Source organism: Sinohyriopsis cumingii, unplaced genomic scaffold (assembly GCF_028554795.1).
Source record: "Sinohyriopsis cumingii isolate HCF-2022 unplaced genomic scaffold, ASM2855479v2 utg002810l, whole genome shotgun sequence".
Taxonomy (NCBI): Eukaryota; Metazoa; Mollusca; class Bivalvia; order Unionida; family Unionidae; genus Sinohyriopsis; species Sinohyriopsis cumingii.
Genome location: NW_028316308.1, coordinates 48,389 through 65,396, shown reverse-complemented (window position 1 = coordinate 65,396; position 17,008 = coordinate 48,389). Strand labels below are relative to the sequence as shown.

The 17,008-nt window shown below is 34.6% G+C and overlaps 1 protein-coding gene across 1 annotated transcript in view; it reads left to right on the top strand.

Annotated features, from left to right (window-relative positions):
• Positions 1-1,585: 1,585 nt before the first annotated feature.
• The window catches only part of LOC149770046 (uncharacterized), a gene marked incomplete at its 3' end in the record, with an annotated part of 60,092 nt that continues 44,669 nt past the window's right edge, over positions 1,586-17,008 (top strand). Inside the window, exon 1 of the mRNA XM_089949481.1 lies at positions 1,586-1,751. Coding sequence (XP_089805607.1) covers positions 1,586-1,751 — 166 coding nt within the window. The remainder of the gene's footprint in view (positions 1,752-17,008) is intronic.

Below are 17,008 nucleotides of genomic sequence, written 5' to 3'. Positions count from 1 at the left end.
ATACGCATTTACATTTCAACAAGAGTTTCAAGTACTTCTTTCGTATGCCTTGTCGTAGATTTATTTGGCAATATTGGACGTGTATAGTGCGAGTGTATCTTCAGGTTTCCAAACCTATTGTCCCACACGCATGAAATATTATTAAAAATATCAAGGACAGTTATATGCTTTTCTTCTTCTAGTTTATCGAAACTATTGGTATTTGATGTTAATTAAAGGGTGATATATTTGATCAGAAGCAGGACTTACTTTATCCAACAGACAGAGGTATTCTGATCCAATAAATATATCCAATTCTTTGGCACTAACCTTGTTAGTACAGTTTAGAAAAATCACTACATGATCTTGACAAGTTAAAGTTGGTATGCATGTTTAAATACTTACGTAGGAGTCTATTATACTATTTGGCCATCTAATCAATTTTTAAATTGTTTTTGCAGTTTTTAATGTATCTTTGGATTGGGACATTTGGGGATTATCGTTTCTGCAGGGCGGGCAAATATATTTACCAACTCAAATATGGCTTTTTTTTTTTTTTGGAGAATAGGGTCATAAAGAGATAAACCATTTTGTCTATAATTCATATACACTGCCACAATGAAAAGTAACTTGTAATTATTCGAAATATATTTTGTACATTTGTACTTGATACAGTCAAACTATATAAACATGATCCTTTTTTCTTCTCTTCCTCATTTAGAACTTCGAATGACTCGTTCTTTCATTCCGTATCTTATCTACTTAAGCAGATTATACCACACACACACATGCCCACACTATCTCTCTGTATGTCTTACTATCTGTCTGTTTCTCTCGTTTAGGTCAAACCAACAAAACGATTTATGAGAGACGGGCTCTTTTGATGATAAACAAACGCGTTGCCTGATCCTATGTTGCCCTCGAGTACGACCATAAATTATAATGACAGTCTGAGACAAGTATGGACAAAGATTCGCGGGTTAAATAAAAGTTAATTCAACAGAAATAGGAGAAGCTTCTTTCTATTTCGTGTGTGTGTGTGATTTGCATTTTTAACGTAGCTTTAGCAATTTGTCAGTCATATCGTTACGATGTCTGCAGTGTGGCAGTTTATAGTGATGTCTAGCACTGGGGCATCATGCCGCAGGCATGTAGCATGATGTCCCACCCAGTCACATTATCCTGACACCAGGCCGACCAGTCCTAACACTAACCTCTTATTGCTGAGCGCCAAGCGAGGCAGCCGTAAGTACCATTTTTGTAAGTTTTGGTATGACTCGGCCGGGGTTCGAACCCACTAACTCCCGCATCCGAGGCGGACGCTCTAACCACTAGGCCACCGGAGAGTTGTTTCTGTTTCGTTGAGTCTGTCAGATACTAAAGTGTCATACTTGTCTACCAAGCATTTTTACGCAAATCCTAAAACAATACAATAAATAAAATATTTTTTTTTGCAAATCTCATATACCTGGAAAATGTTGCTTTCGATTTGACTTCGCAAGAAATGATATCTTATACGTCACCGAGTCTTTGTGCACAAGGTATATCAGCCGCGAAACTCGTTGGACGCAGTCTGGTTTCAGTCATCAAACAGATTGTATTAAAAATGAGTTATAATCTTTCCGACAAGGGCCCATTTTTTGTGGTCCTTGCGGATACACCAGAACGTTTTAACAACAATGATGCATTGGATCTTTTGAAGGATTTTAATCCCCAATCTGCTATTCCAGCTGCGGGAAATAAATGGATAGTGTCACTGAAAACCAGAAATGGTAAGTGAACCTTGAAAATTAAATTTTCTACAATATCAAATGGAAATAGGAATTAATAAACTATCCCTACTTCATCTGCGATAATGAATAAAATTACCACGAGGACCAGTTCCATTAGCATCAGCAACACCACTACAACAAGTAGTGATAGGAACTATTTTTACAGAGACTGATCGGGGAGGGGTAATGGTGGAAAAGCCTCGCTACCCATCTAAAAATAAGCTCGAAACAACCGGAATATTTCCTTCTTTACAGTAAGGTGGTGGTTAAAATTATGTCATCGAAACACTTACAATTCACGATCTACAAGTTTCTTCAAACATATAACTTGCCTACTTACATACGCCACTACCATCCCCCGGAAATTAAGTAATTCGCATGCACTTAGGGAGCAATTCTATAGTTCATGATCTGCAGGGGCGCCCGCAGAATTATGGAGGGACAAACATGTAGTGGTCAGCTATTACGTTTTACTCATGTAGACCAAAACATGATTTAGAGGCTAAATGGGGGCGGGGGTAAGTGCCTCCTTGCCCCTATGTGCGGGCGCCCATGAATATCTGAGAGTTCTTCCACGCTTGGGTATTTTCTAAAATGTACAAAATGTAACATAATATGTTTGCGAATCCTTTCTAAATTAATGCTTTATATACTGTATAATCTCAAATTCCAGTATACCAGAAACTCTCACCATCTTAATGACAGAGATTGGTATATTAGGAAAGTGCGAGTTTACAAAACAGACCGCTCAACACTCCACTCAACATGAATTCGTCCCAAAATAAACGATGAAAACGTACGCTTATAAGTGATTTATTGAAAACCTGTATTGCTATTGTTGTTGTTTTGGCCATTTCTCAGCGCAAGATAGGTTATACATGGTGGCCAATATATCTCGTGTAGGAAAAACCTGGGGAAACCTCAGTAAGAACCACCGACCCACGGGAAGGTGCTGGCAAGCATTCTCACATACCATTACTGGTCACGCCCAAGACTCGAACTCACGCCAACAGTTTTAACATCCTGGTAGGTTGGGACCGTTTTTATTTCCTGAAGCAAAAGTGATTTTTCTCATTGGACTGTTTTAATACCTTTATACCATAAAGCAAAATAGTGTACCAGACATTGTGCGATATAAATATAATGGTGTACACGACAATGTTCGGTTGCCTTTCGGACCTTGATGCAATGTTATCATAACATGACAGTTTATCCGTCCCTCACGAATTAAAAACAGTATATACGACAATAATCTATTTTTTCTCCATGATATCACGTCTTTGTTCATGCATTTAGGGAAGTGGGTGCAGAGGAAACGTAGACAACAGCAGTTTGAAAGTAAAAGGCATGCTCTTAAACAAAAATAGAAATACTTAATTTGAATCAAATAGATTGATCTTATTTGCTCCATTGACATCCCTTTTTAGTCAGGTATGGATTTTATAGTGTCTGCCCAAGTACACCGGACACGTTATAGGGTTGGCTCAAAATATATTAATTTAAACAGAGTCAGGATTGACACTAAAAAAAAGCTCTGTTTGATATATTTTCATAAATTTTACTTCCATTTATTTTCATCAAATTCATAATGTTAAAAAATCGTGAAATTATGATTGTGTTCAATGGAAAAATACTGACAATAAATTTAAACACGAACAAGTTTAGACGAAGGTAGGTTTTCAGCCATACTCGTTATTCCCCTTTATCACCCGTGGCTGCCCGTGGTATTCCTCAATTTTCATGAGTACTCATAAACAAACGTAAGTCATCAACAACACAATGTAACAATCTCCTACACATCCACGAAAACGCGCTTTCAAAGTGACTGTGCTTAGAAGAGAGTCTTCGACTGGTTCATTCAAACAACGTGAAAGGCCATGTTGGTCACAATTGCGAAACAAAATAAATTTCTCGCACTCGCAGTGTTTGGCTAAGCAGGTGAAAAAGGAGTGTAGCAGATTTTCTGCCGTGGCTTTGCCGATATGTTTCATAGCATGACAACTAGCAGTAGAGACAGTTGACGTCTCAATGCGTAGCCTGAGAAGCGAAAATCAAGTAGACTGAGATGATTTCGCGTTGATTTCTATGATAATACAAGACTATTTACTAATGTCGCCAAGGGGAATCAAATCGTTTTAATGCACAGTAATGTATTATCTTAGAGGTACAGCAGTTTTGATCCGCAATATATAAAGAAAGTCATTTGTTGTGTTTTGGGATGGAAGGTCGGTATTCAATGCGTTCGCCAGTGAATGTTTACACTCCATTGCAAACGCGGTCTCTGTCAGTCTGTCTCACCCTGTAAAAAGTAAATGGTGGTTTATACGACCTACTTTTCATGGTAAGCTGGATATGCCAACTCTTTGGATTTTTTACTATGCGGGAGAAGGAGGAAAGACAATATTCAACTCAGTTTCCTTTTGGTTCATTCTTACCACATGCCTTCAAATTTGCATCCAGTTATAAGCATGAAAGAAAAGAAAATATGTTTCATCTAGTTTGATTTGTTCATGCAACATTTCACTAGCGTTCTCTTTGTTACTTTTGAAAAATATCAAATATATGCTTGCATCATTTATTTTTTCAATAAATTGATATATTTATTGTATATACCACTAGCTCCAACTGTGAATTCCGGAGCTGTACGTCATTTAAAATAAGGACATGCATTTAGCACATATACACCATTTATTCTTGTGTGTTTCATTACCTTGCACAACAGTCAATCAATAGAAGAGCGCTTCAACGTTTCTGTCTCGAGTGAGTGAGCATAGCTGTTGGCCTGGTATCAAAGTTGAATTTGTGTACATTTACTCATATTTCATTCTATATTGAAGTTGTTCAACGTCATGTGTGTAATGTAAGAGACATATAACCCTTCATATAATTTAGACTCCCATTAATTTTCTGATTACCTACCGCTTTTTAATTACATTAGTTTGGCTCTACATTTATTACAAAACCTTTTAATTTTTACATACACCCAAACCATACAACTTAAAATTTTGTCGAAGAAAAGGAAGGAATTTAGATACTGTTTTAGAGACGGCTTTTTCTTAATATATAATAGTATTAAGTAAATGCAGCCTCTGCAGGAATTTTATATACAACTCTCATCAGTTCTTTTTGGCAATTATAGTATTGGCTTATAATTTGTAATTACGGCTGATTGTTTGAATGGCCGCTTTTCCTGGAAATAGATTTTAGTGCGACATAACAAGTTTCGGAATAGTGCACCTCTAGTTAATTCTTACCATTTAGCTAGATTTGAGCATTGATGGCAGGAACTGGTTCTCATTAATCAGTGATTTTATTTTAATAACGAAAAGCAATGTCTTTGTTGTGTAATACAATAATGAATACTCTCACTCGCCCATCTCTCTCTTTCGAATAAACAAATAAATACTGCGCATAGTTAAGGTTGAAGGGAGGAGCAAATATCTGTGCTTAGTATACTGTGTGCTTCGTATCACTTCGTCTTTTTCAAGTCGCTTTGGTTGAGTTAATCAAGGGTGCATATACGTATAGAAATAGACTAAATACCTTCAACTTATCTTTTGCTTGCACATATTATCGCAAGTCTTAAGACCGATTCGATGAAAAACACATGGCTGTAACGAGATATTTCTTCTTGAGACTTGTTTGACAAAGGTACCTCTGTCGCCTTAAATTGAACAGACTATGTCGCGTTATGCTCTCATCACCTTGTCAAATAAATCACATATTTCTATAATCAAAACATATTTCTCCATTAGTTTGTAGCCTGGTACCAGACACCTCGGTGTGGACAGAAAACCTGTGATCGATAACAATTTGCAGGATTTTAAAAAAAAAACAAGCGGAGAAAGACAGAATTTATAATGAAAGCATTATGGCAAAGAGGCACATGCGTGTCAGCGTAGACTGAAGCATTCACCAGAGTATAATTTTCTTGCACCTGTTACTGTAAGCCTTGCAAATTGCCACAATGAAATACACGTTGCTGTAATGAAACGTTTCTTGTTGAGACTAAACATCTTGATAATCAACGTTTGAATTTATTTATCTGTTGATATTTATCTATCTGTCTATCTCGACATTTTTGAACAGGCTGTGTCACGATATGCTCTTATCACCTTGTGAAATAGATCACACAGTTCTGCTATTCAAAACATAATTTTCCATTAGCATTGTACCCAGGTACCAGACACATCCACAACATGTGTGTGAGTGTGTGTGTGTGTGAGAGAGAGAGAGAGAGAGAGAGAGGAAATTTATAATACAAACAGTATCGCTGTCATCAAAATAATCGTGACAAAATGTAATAATAATGATGCTTAATTGATTTGACTAACTAATAATCCTGTCTCCAGTAGGAAGCCTATAGACATTACTACTTACCTGATGTGCATTGATGTATAGTGAAAATATGTTAATGTCAGCCATAATTTTTCGGTCAGGGTTTGTTGATAAAGTATCTGCCCAATTCAAACTTATATCAGACTTAACCAAACAGGATCAATTACAATAGCTGTATAAAGCTCTAACAAAAAGTATCGAATTACTTTTGCAGTTATTTTATAAAGTGAGCTCTATCCTTGCAGTGGTAATATGAACAGCTACTATGGACTTAGTCTCCCAGGAATCTTTTGATAGACATTGACAAATAACAGGTTTACGGCCTAAATACGATTTTTGTTCGATTATTACAGTTTTTTTCCCCTGTGAACGTGGTATCTAGTGTCAACATTACATGTATTAAATATCCATCAATCCTGAAAAACATATGGCATGATTTTGATTTTAAGAAATTATGTTTCATTTATCTGACCATTCAGGTAATCAACATTAGAATCGTTGGAATATTGTTTAGGACTGCAAGTTATATGTACATAACCACAGCACTGATCACCACCAAAATGTATTTTTAAGAAAACGTACACCTCCGAATATTGTTACGACTCTATGGTCTTAAGCTAAGTAAGAGAAAAGAGCGAATACCAACAAGTTTTGCAAAATGCAATAAATAGTTTATTTCCCTGGAATACAAAGTATAAAAAAGTTAAAAAGAACTTACGGTATTGTGAATTAAATCTCAAATAGTCATAAAAGTTCTATCAAAAGTCCAAAAGTATAGGCTATTCGGAATGAACTACAGTGGTGTTCCAAGTTACTACGAATCTATGGTTATAAATAATTAAGTAACAGAAAGAAGCAAAACGAACAAGTTTTTTAAAACTTAAAAAGTAATTTTATTATCCAAGTTATAAATGAAAATGTGAGAGGAACTTACAGTATTATGAAGTGAATCCAAATTAATCCTAAAAGAGTTATGTTAAAGTCCAAAAGAATAAAAAGTTCCATATAAACTTCTGAACCGGAAATGTACTGGTCCGCTAAGAATCGTGATACTGTCAAAATGGCATTGTCCAGAACTCCACTGAACAATTCATATAAGTTCCAGAATAATATTATAGTACAAAAAATGAGCACTTTCTATTTCCACTGAAAAGTCCCGCCTTGACAATCAAATCGTGCACTACCAGCAACCTTCCGTCATTTTTCTTCAGATTATATGAACCCAGAAGTTACCCATGTATTGTCTGCTCAACACGAACTACAAGCAAGGAAAATCTGATACGATCTGAGAATACAAAATATCTTCGATCAGTATCTCGACCGAACAATTTACTGGTATTTCAGCGACGTGCAAAAAAAAAAAATTATTTTCTGTATACTTCCCTTCGGTTCACACCGGCGACTCAGAATACCTCTTTACCATAGTGTGTGTGTGTGTGTGTGTGTGTGCGCGGGAGGCCTGACTCTCACTAAATATAAGAAACTCCATTGTATGTGTGATACTTTGAAGAATAACAAAATAACTGTTATTCTAATAAATATGCAACTAAAACAGTACAGTGAAAAGGTTAATCATTTCAAAACAGAAACTTGAATTGTTTGTTAGTTTAATTGTTTTCATTATATGCTACTGATATCATAACATTCTATGTTGTATGTTGGAATTGACCTTTTCCAAAATCAAGTTCATTTTCTACCTGACGTGAATCACTGATTTGGGTTTCGTAAACAACGAGTTTTGAACTTTGGAAATTCCCCATGAATTGCTGGTCTACCTGTTGTTTACTACATTTTATGTTATATTTTAATAGACTTCTAATTAAAACTATGATTTTATTTTGTAAACATTATGAACTCCATTAGGAAATGTTTTTGAGTTTTAGTTTTTTTGAAAATGTTAATTGTGACCTGAGGACAGGTAGAGGACTATATAATCTTGTTTTTCTAGAAAATCATTATTCATTCTGTAGGATTTTAGCAGAATCGGTTGTATTATTATTGTATCCAGAAATTCATTTGAGCTGGAATTTATTTTCTCAAATTGTTTAATTCAAGTGATTCTTCTCTGGAAATACAAAGTGTTCTTCAAAAATAACACTTTTGGAAATAGAAACTTCAATTTATTCTGAATTCAAATAAGGATATATTCTGGGATTGTATTATTGTGATTCAATAAAGAATGTTAGTACATCACTACTACACAGGCAACCAGAGGTACATCAACACTTTCAGCGTTGGATTTAATTTGGATTTCCACTAAAGTTTCTTCGGATCTTTAATCACTAGAACTTGCAATAGTAATTCTAGGATTACTTGGAATTTAATTCGCAATACCATAAGTTCCTTTTATTTTACATCTTCACTTTGTATTGTAGGGAAATAAATTATTTGTTCAATTTTACAAAGCTTATTGCTTTGCACTCTTTTCTATTACTTATTTTAAAATCATAAAGTCGTTATATATATATATATATATATATATATATATATATATATATATATATATATATATATATATATATATTGCTATGCCGCTACTTCGTGTATCCTTCAAGCAGCTGATTTTAGTCACAACACATCTATTTCCACTGAACAATCCAAGCAAATGTTTTCCCTCGCAAATAATATCTAAGTACACCATAAAACACGTCTTCAGATTTGATGTTACAACAAAAACACAAGAAATAAAATGACTCCAATGTGGAATGAATCTAATTGCTCAGTGCCCTCCTTATATTTACCTTCTATTGTGACTATATTTCACAATATACCCCTTTAATATTCCTAAAGTAGACTTAGTCACTTAGGCAAAATCCAACTAAAGATAATCATTTCAATTTACAGCCATGAAAACAATTTACACAAATTAGATAAAATTATGAACTAGGATTTATAACAAATATAGATATACATAACATGAGTGAATACCATTATTGAATATACAGATGTACCAATATCCTGGAATGTGGCAATGTGCTAACAGTCTTGATATATCATAATGATATAATCCAAAATGTTCTTGGATGAATTTACAGTCATTCTAAAATTGTGATTTTGTCAGTAAATAATATTGGGCACTTTGTAATTCCTGTGAATAATTTAAATAAAAAAAAGGTGTAGGTTTTTTTACAGATGAGACATAACTGAAAAAATCTGTCTTGAATTTTTAATCTTTCTTTATTGTTGTTTTATCTCTATTGCTAGAGTCAGCTGAACCCTTGTAGCTTCAAGATCTGAAAAAGAAAGCTAAAATCCTGAGTAATTTTCCAGACCCTTGATGTTACAGATTTGGTTGTCAGAAGTGGGATCATAATGATCTAATCAAAGAAAATTGGGTAACACCATAACACAGTTCTTAAATTTATTAATAAAATTGTACCTTCTTTCTTGAAAATCTGGTAGAGTTGATCATCCTGGAAAAAGAAAAAAAAAACAATGAAATAAAAATCAGACTCCAGCAGTAGTAGATAAAATTTATGTAAACAATTTAACTTTTTTCTAAAAAGTGACTGATTAGGTTTGGAAATGGAGCAAAATACACATTTATTATGTTTGGAAGACATGAATATGAAATCTGAGGCAGAAAATGAAACTGAAAGTGTGACAACTGAAATTGATGATAACAGTGATGGAATAAGATCAAGGAATTCAAGTGTCTATGGTAAACTGGAAAGTAATCTAGAAAAACAAATGGCAAATTTTGCAACAGAAGTTAAAGATACAGTACTCACCCTAGCAGATCACAAGAAATCTACATTTCAAGGTTTTGTGTCAAAATTGCATCATCTACAGAAAAAGTTACATTTGATTGAAAATAGAAATGAAAATTCCAGAACTAGAGAAATAGAAAAGCCCATTCTTCAAAGAAACAGTGGAATCAAAAGTAGTAGAGAACACATACATACTCATGAGCTATTGAGAATCAAGAAACAGTCTAGAATTAAACCTCAGCTATATGATGGTCAGACTGATGCAGATGAATATTTAACTCAGTTCAATATTACTGCAGAACTTAATGACTGGGATTATCACTCAAAATCATTGTATTTAGCTAGCAGTCTCACTGATACTGCTTGCTCTTTGCTTAATGAAATTGAACCAGAACAAAGGAAAGATTACTACAATCTGGTAAAAGTGCTAAAATCCAGATTTGGAACTCTAAGTAAAGCTGAAATATACAGAACTCAACTTAAATCTAGAGTTTGAGAAAAGGGAGAATCAATTTCTGAATTAGCGCAAAACATCAAGAAACTTATCAGACAGGCATATCCTGATGCAGCTGGTGAAATCATTGAAATTTTAGCCCTGGACTACTTTATTGATGCCTTGCTAGACTATGAAACCAGACTGCAACTAAGAGAATGTGGTTCTAAAACACTAAATAAGGCTGAAACAATAGCTGTTACAATGGAAGCTCACAAAATGAGCTGATAAACAGAGACAGAAAAATGTGAACTCCCTGTCTGAAATAGAAACTGTACCTAATGAGGGCAAGCTAGATAAAATTGTATAAAGGCTAACATTTGTCTGAAAAAGTTGAAAAATTGCAGTTAGAAACAGAAAAAAAGAGAATACAAAAACCGGAACAGAAAACAAGTAGATAGGAATGACAATTGCAGAAGATATGTTTGCCAAAGAGATTACAATGGAAAATGGTTTCAAAACTTTTCAAACAGTACTAAGAGAAAACAAATTCATGAAACAGAGATAGAAATCAAAATCAAAAGTACAAGCCAAACCGTAGTTTTAGAAACAAATGGGAAAATACTGAAAGACAGACCAGAGGTCAGGGAAACAGAAATGGGTAAAGTTTGTTGACCGAAGAGCGACTGTAAAGAAAGAAAGGTCCAAATTGATCAAACTAAACAATCTAGGGACTGATACAGGATATTTTGTAAATGGTAAAGTAAATGGAAATTGCATTTCTTTGTTTTGTGACACTGGAGCAAATGTTACAATTCTAAGTAGTAAGGTTGTAAAATCTTGGTTAGAAAACTCACAACCGGAGGTGACCACAGTCAAAAGTATGCTTTAACTGTAACAGGAGAAAGCCAACCTTTTGATGGTAAAGCAGAGGTAGAAATTATGTTAGGGACTCATACTTTCACACATGAAGTATTGTTAGCAGACACACAACAAGATGGCATACATGGTATTGACTTTTGAAAGAAACACCAGTGTGACCCTATTATTAGTAAAGGTTATTTAAATGTAAAAGGAGAAAAAGTACCATGCTATATGAAATCAGATGAAAAGAAAATTATGTGCTGTGGAATTGCTTTAACTGAAAATGTTGTGATCCTGCCTGAATCTGAAGTAATTGTAAATGGCAGACCAATTGACCTGTATGATAAGGATGCCATGGGCCTAACTGAACCATTCTCAAAATTTGTGGAGAAAACTGGTCTTAACTGGTAGCAGAAGTTTTAGTACATCCTAAAAATGGATACATTCCTCTCAGAATAGCAAATTTAGTACAAAAACCAATTCATTTGTATAAAAATACTGTTACTGCAGAATTACAATCAGTGTAAGTTGTACACAGTACACCTGGTGGTGCAATAAACTGAAAAGGGGGTAGTTTTCAACAATTACCAGAACATTTAGCAGAAATGTTTGGAAGGTCTTCTAAAAATCTGGATAAAGAACAAACGGAACAGTTAAAACAATTTTTGATAAAACATCAGAGTATCTTTTCTGCATCCTCAAGTGATATAGGTCATTCAACCTTGATAAAACATCAAATTGATACAAGAGATGCAAAACCTGTTATGAAGTATCCTTACAGAATATCACTTGCTAAAAGACAAGTTGCAGAAAATGAAATTAAAAAGATGGCAAAAGATGGAATTATAGAAAATGTCCACAAAGCCTTGGAATGTTCCCACTGTAACCACTGTAATGGTGACTAAATCTGATGGTTCTGTTGTGATTTTCGAGGATCGAATGATATCACTGTCAAAGATTCTCAGCCATTACCAAGAATAGATGATAGTTTAGATGCTTTAGCATGATCAAAATGGTGGTATTGTCTGGATATGAAATCAGGCTATTGGCAAGTAGAAATTGAGGAAAAAGATATTCATAAAGCTGCATTCTCCATACCAGGAGGGGAACAATGGCAATGGCACAGATTAGCATTTGGACTCTGCAGTGCACCTGCAACTTTTACTCATATTGTCCAGATGGCATTTTCAGGTCTCTTGTGGAAAATGGTTATTTTGTACCTTGATGATATCATCTACTATTCAGAAACCTTTGAAGAACACTTTACTAACTTGGAGATAGTTTTCAAAGACTGAAAAATGCTAACTTGAAATTGAATCTGAAGAAATGCAACCTGTTTCACAAAGAGGTCACATTTTTAGGTCATGCTGTAAGTGAAGCTGGTGTGCGCAAAAGTACAGATAAAATCAAGAGACTGGCCAACCCCTAAACCCAATGTAAAAGAAACTAGAAGCTTCATTTCTTTGGCAAGTTACTACAGATCATATGTTATCAGTTTGCTACTTTGGCCAAACCTATACATGAATTGTCTGAAAAGGGTAGAAAATTTGTATGGACTGAGAAATGTGAGCAGTCCTTCAAGGATATAAAACATGCACTGATAAATGCACCAATCATGGCATTCCCTACTGAAAATGACAAATTTATTTTAGACTGTGATGCCTCAAGTGTGGGTCAAGAAGCAATACTCACCCAAATCCAAAATGGAAAAGGAAAAGTAATTAGCTACTTTAGTAAATGTTTTTCAAAAACTGAAAGAAAATATTGTGTCACAAGATGAGAACTTTCTTGCAGTGGTAAATGCGGTCAAACATTTGCATCACTATCTTTATCGACAGAATTTCACAGTGAGAACTGATCATGGAAGTCTGAAACGGCTGATAAATTTAAAAATGGTAGAAGGTCAATTAGCCATGTGGTTAACTTTTCTGGCTACTTATCATTTTGAGATTATACACAGGGCTGGCAGATTGCACTCTAATGCGGATGCGTTATCAAGACATCCATGTGTCAAAATGAATCGTACCTATTCTGAAAGAGTTGAAAATTATGCGGAAAGTGAATCAGAGATAGAACTGGTAGCTTGTATTTCTAAGCTCCCAAATCATATAGGTTCCTTATCTATTCCATTCCATGTAAACTCAAAGAACAAAGAGATAAAAAAAAAGAGTTATATAAAAGTGATATTTTCATATCACTTATCACAATATTTTTACTGTGCCTACTCCCCATAGAACCAATATCTGCTATTTGCTTCATTCTGACTATCTGTTCTGTGGTAATTGGACACTCGTTTAATGACAATACTCTAGCAAGAAATCTGTCAGAGATTCCACATGGATGAAAACCAAGAGTGTTGAGTGAAAACTGTAATCACTTAAAGGGTATAAGTTATAAACTCTGTTATGTTACAAAACAGGTTAGGAAGAAACTCCTGTCTCCTGATAGCAGCATAAGTACAGAGAGAAATATCACTTATCAGTCAAAAGATGACATGGACAACTTGGATATGTCCAAATTACCCCATTTACAAAATGATGATACAGTTCTGAAAGTGGTGAAGGGGATGGTGACAAGTGAAAAGAAATATGAATGGTCGGATATTTCACATTACTGTCCTGAAATAAAATACTACTGGAAACAGGTTGATTTCTTTGTAGTAGAAAATGATATCTTGTATAGGAAATGGGAAAGTGCTGATGGAATGACAGTCACCATGCAAACGGTTGTCCTGGAATGCTTAAAAAGCTGTATACTTACACAGGTACATAACAGTGTCACAGCTGCATACTTAGGAGTTGCAAAGACTCTACAAAAAGTGCGACAGAAATTCTTTTGGTATGGGCTGAATAAAGATGTTGAAAACTGGTGCAAGAAATGTGATGTGTGTGCCTATAGAAAATCTTCCCTTAGGAAACCAAAAGCACCCATGAAAACCTACAATGTAGGTTCTCCTATGGAAAGGGTGGCTATTGACTTTATAGGTCCACTTCCTAGGACCAAACAGGGAAATAAATACATAGTGCTCATAGGTGATTATTTTACCAAATGAACAGAGGCATACCCAGTAGAAAAGATTGATCCTAAAACTACAGGAAAAGAATTGATTGATAATTTTATCACAAGATTTGGAATACCTCTTCTTATTCACACAGATCAAGGAAAAAACTTTGAGTCAGAAATTTTCTAAGAGATCTGTATAATATTTGGAATTGAGAAAACATGAACTTCTATTTGCCAGACCGCAAAGTGATGGCATGATAGAGAGGCTAACAGAACCATTTATAACATGCTTTCAGCATTTGTGTCCTCCCATTAAGATAATTGGGATGAAATCTTGCCTTTGGTGATGATGGCAAACAGATAACCAGTACATGAATCAACTGGAATAACTCCCAGTATAATGACATTTGGTAGAGAAATAGTTCTTCCCATTGACACGGTACTCGGAAAACCTGAAATAAATGAGAAAGATAATGAAGAAAGATAAAAAACAGAGTATGCAAATAATCTTGACTTTAAAATTAAAAAAGTACACGAGTTTGCAAGAAAAAGAATGAATTTCTCTAGCAAATGTATGAAAAGAAACTATGACACAAAAATAAATTTTAATAAATATAAAGAAGGTGATGCTGTTTCTTATTACAATCCAATCAGAAAAATTGGGTTAAATAAAAAATTACCAAGCCCATGGAATGGTCCATATCAAATCCTGATTCGGAATAAGTCTGTTATGAATGTAAGCTCTGTGAATCCTGGACTGTTCATCCCTATATTTGTATGTATACTCTTTTTTCTTGGGATATTTGTGTCTAAAAGTATCAGTTAAATTATTGTTTACTATGAATTCCTGCATTTGTTTCAGGTATTTTTTATTACACATTGTAATGCCTTTAGTTCTATCACATTCTTGGGTAATGTTATTAAAATCACCTATGATGACAGTATTTTCATTATTGTATGTTTGCATATATTTCATAAATTGATTGTAGAATAGTGTCTTTTTCTTGTTTGCTGGGGCATAATATGAAGAGTATTAAAAACTAAATGTATCAGTCTTCCTTTCAATTCAATTGGAATATTAAATAATTTCCACTTAGTTTTTAACCATTTATTATTAATGATTATACCAACTCCTGAACATAATGTCTTATATGTTGGTATTAGTTAAGAAGATGGCATTAAGTTGGTCTTCTAAATGTTTAATTGTTTTGGGTTTTATCTGATGTAACTCTTGTAAGCATTCTAAGTCATAATTTTTGGCAAGATCTAAGATTTTATTGGCTTTAGTATTGTTTATACCATTACAATTGAGAGATAAAATGTTTAGTCTGATTTTTTCTTCCATCTTTTCCAAAAAAGGGGTTAAAATGGTCTAAAGTAATAATATTTTTGAGTAGGGAGTGTTTGTACATGTTATTTAGTGTCAGCATTGTTGTTAGAGTTGTTGTTGTTTGTTTTGTTGTCAATGTTGTTGCTGTTGTTTATTTCATTAGATACTACTGCTTCAGGTTTGTTTTGGGGATTTTTTTGTTGTTCAGAGTTAGTTGTTTTTTTTTTCCTTCTGTTTTTTTGTGGGGCTTGTTGGGGGTGTTGTAAAGATATGTTTTCCTTTTTTGTTTTGGTTTCCTTTAGGCTGAGTTTGAGTCATTGGTGTTGGTGTACAGGTATTGGTTGGTAATGGTGTTGGTGGTGCTGTAGCTGTCATTATGTTAATGTTGTTGTTGTTTTGTCTTCTGATAGTTGCAGGCTCTGTGGAGCTGGTGTTGTGATGGATAGTTCCTTAAGTATGTTTTTGATGATTTTGGTATTGGGTGAGTCTTGTTTGGATTGTTTTTGTTGTGACTGTTTTTTGGCTTGATTAGCCTGTTGTGTGCTTGCTTTCCTTTTTTTCCCATTTCTTTTGGGTGAAGTGTTGGGTGTCCCTGTAATTTCTGTCATTTTTTCAGGTTCTGGTGTTGTTGTTATGTTGTGCTGCATTTTTTCAGGTTCTAGTGTTATTGTTGTGTTGATTTGTGTTTTTTCAGTTCTGGAGTTTTTGTAGTGATAGCTTGTGCTGCTTCTTGCATAACATCATGCCTCTCTGGGGAGATAGCTAGTGATGTTGATGGTGTTCTAGATTTTGAGTGTGGAGGAGATGAATTTTCCATCTCCTCTTCAGTGTCAGTGTCTTCATGATCCGTGTTTTTTGTAAACATGTTGTTGTTTACAGCTTGAGCATATGTTGTTGGTATATTTGGGTCCTGTTGGTTTGTAGTGTTAGTGTTGTTTTTGTTAGGACACTTCCATTTGTTGTGCCCTATATTGTTGCAGTTGGTACATGGTCTATATTTGTGACAGTTGTAGAACCAGGTGGATACTGGTATACCAAAAATTTTGAAAAATTCTGGTATCTTTTGCGCGTCTTTTGCATCAACTTTTATGATGATTTTTCTGTTATGTAAGCCTGGGATGGCTTTGTATGTATCCCGTCTAATTTCCAATGCTTTAATTTTTGTTCTCTGTTCGAAACCTTCCTTGCATATTGAAAGAGGGATCTCATGTGGAAATTTCAAGATATACATGTCAACATACTTCTTTACGAACAGTCTAGTGATAGGCGGAGGCCTAGTCACTTTTACTACCTGTTCATATATGATAATGTTACCCTCTGGTAACAGTTTTTCCTTGTCCTTAGGATATTTTATATGAGAGATATCCCTTTTCCTATAGCATGAAAATTGTCCATCTTCTCTTGAAGACCTCGTGCAGCCAGGGCCATTACTATTTGTATACTAGCAGGTCTATCATGAGAGTCAATGTGGGACAGCTATATTTGGTCAAGGGCCTGTACCCATGGTGCTCTGTGAGCTTTGACTAACTTTCCCACATCAATTTCCTTCTCTTCAGTCATAAAATACTGAGCGAGGAAA